We start from the raw sequence: 4705 nt of genomic DNA on the forward strand, positions 1-4705 counted from the left end.
GGCTCCTGCTCTGCTTCTTCATTCATCACATTCGGTTCGTACTCCGCGTCGTTGTCTCCCTCCGGTTCCTGGAGACTTATTTCGTCTACGGGGTCACCCGCCTCCACTGTCGTCTGGGTGGCCTCAACGGTTGACTCCGGAGTGGTCTCTGACGAAGAATGCTCTTCTCCATGCACAACACCTGACATCTGACCGGCGCGACTACAGACTCCGTCGATATCGGCTTCTTCACCGTTCAACAAAAGCGGAATGGGACTTTCTGGAGAACCCGCGACAGTAGGAACAATTTGGTCAACTAGCGCCTCGCAATCACCGTGCTTAAACCGACGAGCAACTTCACGGAGCACGCTCAGAGCCGCTCGGTACTGGGGCATACCCATCTCGCTCATCGTCTCGCTGATTTTGGTCGCGACTTGCTGAGCTTCGCTGAACTTACGATTCGAGTCCCACGGCTTTTCCTTGTAGTGTACAATTTGGCCAACACCAGACGGAGCGCTTGGTAATTCGTCCACCGGCACCTCGGACCTTAGCGATGACAGCAGCCAACGTGACGGCAGGAGCTGTGTAGGGATCACAACCTCCATGTGCATCGCCTTTCGAATATAGAAAACGTGCCTGCAAGGAAGCCGCCTGGTCGACATGAACAAGCACGAGCATTCCCAATTTTTCTTGTTGACCGAATACTCTACGCTCGGTTCGTCCAGTGCTTCATCAACCTCCGTTTCGTTCTTGATAAAAATGATGCCAGAGACTGCCTCATAGAAATTGTAGTGAGCTGTACTGCCCATGACGTAAACGTACTGGTCGAAGATAAGTTCGCATGCGTGTCTGCTGACCAGGTTCGCGACTAGTGACATCTCTCTGTCATACTTGGGATTGTGCGCCATACCGACCTTGGTAGCTTTAGCATCGAATGCCCGCTCTACGCGAACCTGGTAGCAGATAAGGGAGGCTACACACTCGTCTAAACCCATGAAACTGTTCATCGTGTCCTTCAAGTGCTTCCACGACGATTCCAGCCGGTTATTGGTGTTGTTTCCCATCGTCACAGCGCTTTGACGCTCATAGGCGGCCCACATCTCCTTGCAGTTGTCCCAGTTCTTGTGGAAGTATGCCTCAAACGGATGAGTCTCGGCATCATCAGCTGGCCCATCTAGATGGTTTGAGATGGTTAAATTACCGTCGGTGCCCAGCTGAGCACCATCTGCACGGGGGGTAACTGCGGCCCGTGCAAAGCTGCCGCCCCTGTCCGCGCTGGTCTCGCGACGCGAAGACTCCATGCCAATTGAGAGTATGAGGCGCATGTATTCCCGATGCTTGAAGAATTCACGCTCCGTCGTCGCGTACACCATTAGCGAAATCACGCTCCGCAACTGAGCTTTCTGCCACGGCGACAGACCATACTCGGAGGACGCTAGCTGTTCACGGAGGTACTTGAGCACGTGGAACTGACATAGGAGAATGCGGACACCGGGGAACGCAGCCTTAATGACAGCCATCTCGGTGAAGTCCTTGTCGATGACCACGCACTGCAACTTGGTCCAGGAAGGTGTGTTCTTCTTAAACTCCTCGATGGCCGTCATAAGAGTCGCGGCGCGTTCGTTTTGTAGAACTGCGTGCTGAACAAACTGGCCCGTACCAAACGCGTCGTGCACCATAAAGGAAAAAATCTTGTACTTGGATGAATTTGTGCCGTGCGTCGCGTCGATTAGCATCACTTCAGAAAAGCGGTAAAACATCTCACGCATGCGCTTGGTCTGAAGAACAATACATGTTGCCACTTTCTAAACACAACCGAGAACAAGAGGTGCGTTAATTTAGACCACCATATTATTCACAGACGAACGCCATCATACCTTATCTCCGCGGTTATCCACGAAGATGCGTCCTATGTTACCGGGCTCCTCTCTGAACTCTGTCAGCCATGTCTTCATCCGCGCCTTGCTCGTCGTCTCTGCAGTTTCTCTCTCTTTCAGCTTGCGGACGAGATTATGCACGTCACGAATCTCCACACTGTTGTCCGCATTCTCGAGGATGTACTCGAGGATCCGTTTCTGTTTAGCCCCTGCCTTGCGAAGAATGTCAACCGTATCCACCACACGAGTTGGAAGAGCAGTGCGCACGGACGCGTACTGCTGATGGGTCATCCGGTCGAGCCTGTGGTTGTGCGCTAGCTTTGCAGCTGTCACGCACAGGGCAAATTCGGGGTCGTTGGGCTTGTTGTTAATCACACGGACGCATGCGTTGATCTGGCATACATACAGATGTATTAGTCGATTCCGGGCACGCGTTACCCATCTGTGCCAATCAACACCCAAATGAAACCCATCGGAGCCCATCTGAGTCCATCTAGCCACTTACCTGCGCTCCGCACTTCGTTGCGCGTGACTCCTGTCGCGCACGTTTGCCCTTGCCCCGAGACTTGAACGTGCCAGCGTGCGTGCAAACCAGCGTCTTGTTATACATACCCCACTCTAGCGGGATCAGAAGCGCTCGTGAGTTCGCCTTCTTTATCTTCTTGTTGCGCTCCTCGACCTTGTTGTTCGTCCGGACGCGAAAACTCTAACATACTCAACGTTAATACTCACCATTTTTATTAAACAACACACTTGATGTACCTGGTACGTTTGCGCGCTGTACTTGTTCAAATAGGCATGGAACGACTCCCATGAGTTAAACTGCGTGCGTTGGAGAGGGTGCGGTTCTTCAGATAGACCAGACTAGAGATTCACGTGGTTGCTGCTGTCACTGAGCGTGTCCACTTGGCTGGAGGTTCGAGACGATGCCGAGCGCGAGGCCTCGGACGGCTCAGTCCAGTCGTCTTCGTTACTGTCGTCGCTCTCGTCGCTCGCAGCAGCATGCTGCCGGCGCTTCTGAGCCGATCGCGGGCGTACGTCCATTTTCCCGCTCAGAGTTATGAATGGCTAGGGGGAATGGGGTACTCGATTCAAAGGGACACGATTCAAACGAGGGGTGTATGATTCAAACGGTATATGGCACAGGTACACGACGTATACTACGCTACGGATGAGGTAAAGTTTGTGGTAAGAAAGGCCAATCAAAATTCATGTCTCCAGATGGGTGCACGATTCACTCCCTTTTTAGTAAGACTCAGAGCGTTTTTTTCTGTAAGCTTCAATAAACTGTATGATTCTCAACGATGGCCAGCGTCGTTGCCCGAGGCGTTAGTAAATATATAATGAGTACAGCGACTGTTGCGCAGAGAACGCCTGCCTCACTCAGGGCGCAGTAGGCTCGTCCTCGAACGTCGCAGTTCTGAGACGTATTTGCAGTCAACAAGCCAAACTAAGCTTTTGGAACAGCACAGCAGCCATCGTCGCCGGACCAAAATAAACCATCGTATCACATTGCAGCTTCTCATAGATACCTACTAATAGGCTCGTTTCGTACTAGAAACGTAACAGGAAGACCGCTGCCGCATTTAGACGCAGAATCCAACGCACAAACCTAGCACGCGGCGTTGGCGTCACTCGTAAATGGCTGGTGAAATCTACATGGAGCGTACGCATTCCCTGGAAGACTACGTATGATGAAGCGCACCAAGGCGTCTCAGCGTCGCTCCAGGAACGACGTTGTACATGAAGTGGTCAAGTTTCTGTCTCAATGATTTGGACACCCGACAGAATTTAAAACGGCTTGTTTTCCGTTGTTTCTCTCTCTCACTCACGAGAATGCTCCTCTAATGTGTTTTGAATCTTATGTGGTGTTTGTAGAATACAAAGCCTTACCTCGAGATGGTACTTCTTCGTGCCCTATCGATGGCACAGATACGCGCATAGCCAACTTCAAGATGCTCCAAGGGTTCTTCCAACTAGAGTTTACTGGGAACGACGTGAGACTGGCAACGCACTTTCAGGATGGGGACTACTATGGTGTATGCCGTCATCCTCTGGATATATCGGCGACGCAACGTTTCGTTGTGGAAAATATGCCTTACTGTGCGATGAGAAGTTTATGGATTGCAGTTCTACTTGCTGACACTAATGCTCAATTCACAAAGAAATTGTATCACGACATTTATATCTCATGCAGGCAGCGCGACGGGCTGTGCTGTCTTTTCCAACTGTGTGGCGTGACTGTTCCACTGATACTTCTTACGCTTCAAGGCCCACTAGGACTACCACCCCCAATTACAATCACGGAGTCAGCAAATCCAGCTCACAGAAGGCAACACACAAGGTCAACAACAATTATAGCAGACACATAGCACTTTTCGGCGGGTGAAAGGGTCGGTACTATCTTAACAGCTCCACCCGCTCACTTTTACTGAACACTTTATTTGAAGCTGGCGAAGTTCCGGTGGGGACGTCTGAACGCAATGATGTCCACGAGTTTCCGTCCAGGTAAGAACAGATCGCAGTCAACGCGACTCAATATTAATAGCAGTATTGCTTTTGTCAGTGGTCCAAACATTCTCCAAAGCTTTGTGATTGCGCTCTTACATCGTTATTGAATTCGAGCGTCAAAACTAGCGTCGAAGTTGGCCCAAACAAGAGTGCTAAGACTGACGCGACTCCTCATCTGCAATCGCTATATATATGTACGCGAAAAACACAAAGTGATAAACTCGGCAAATTGCGTTGCCATCTTTGGATCATTTCGTTTTTCATTCAGAAGTCGTTCCATCTTTCTTTGGTGAAATTGTCTACTTCTGAAGTATAAGTGTACGAGAAATGGTTGCTCA

General features: G+C 50.6%; 1 protein-coding gene across 1 annotated transcript; it reads left to right on the forward strand.

Moving 5' to 3' along the window:
- Positions 1–3497: 3497 nt before the first annotated feature.
- On the forward strand, positions 3498–4451 carry PITG_11823 (uncharacterized protein; the record flags this gene model as incomplete). Its single annotated transcript, XM_002901268.1, has 4 exons — positions 3498–3545; positions 3735–3758; positions 4307–4364; positions 4423–4451. The coding sequence occupies 4 exons, from the start codon at positions 3498–3500 to the stop codon at positions 4449–4451; spliced, it is 159 nt and encodes a 52-aa protein (XP_002901314.1).
- Positions 4452–4705: the final 254 nt, after the last annotated feature.

This window comes from Phytophthora infestans, genomic scaffold (assembly GCF_000142945.1).
Source record: "Phytophthora infestans T30-4 supercont1.21 genomic scaffold, whole genome shotgun sequence".
Lineage (NCBI taxonomy): Eukaryota > Oomycota > Peronosporomycetes > Peronosporales > Peronosporaceae > Phytophthora > Phytophthora infestans.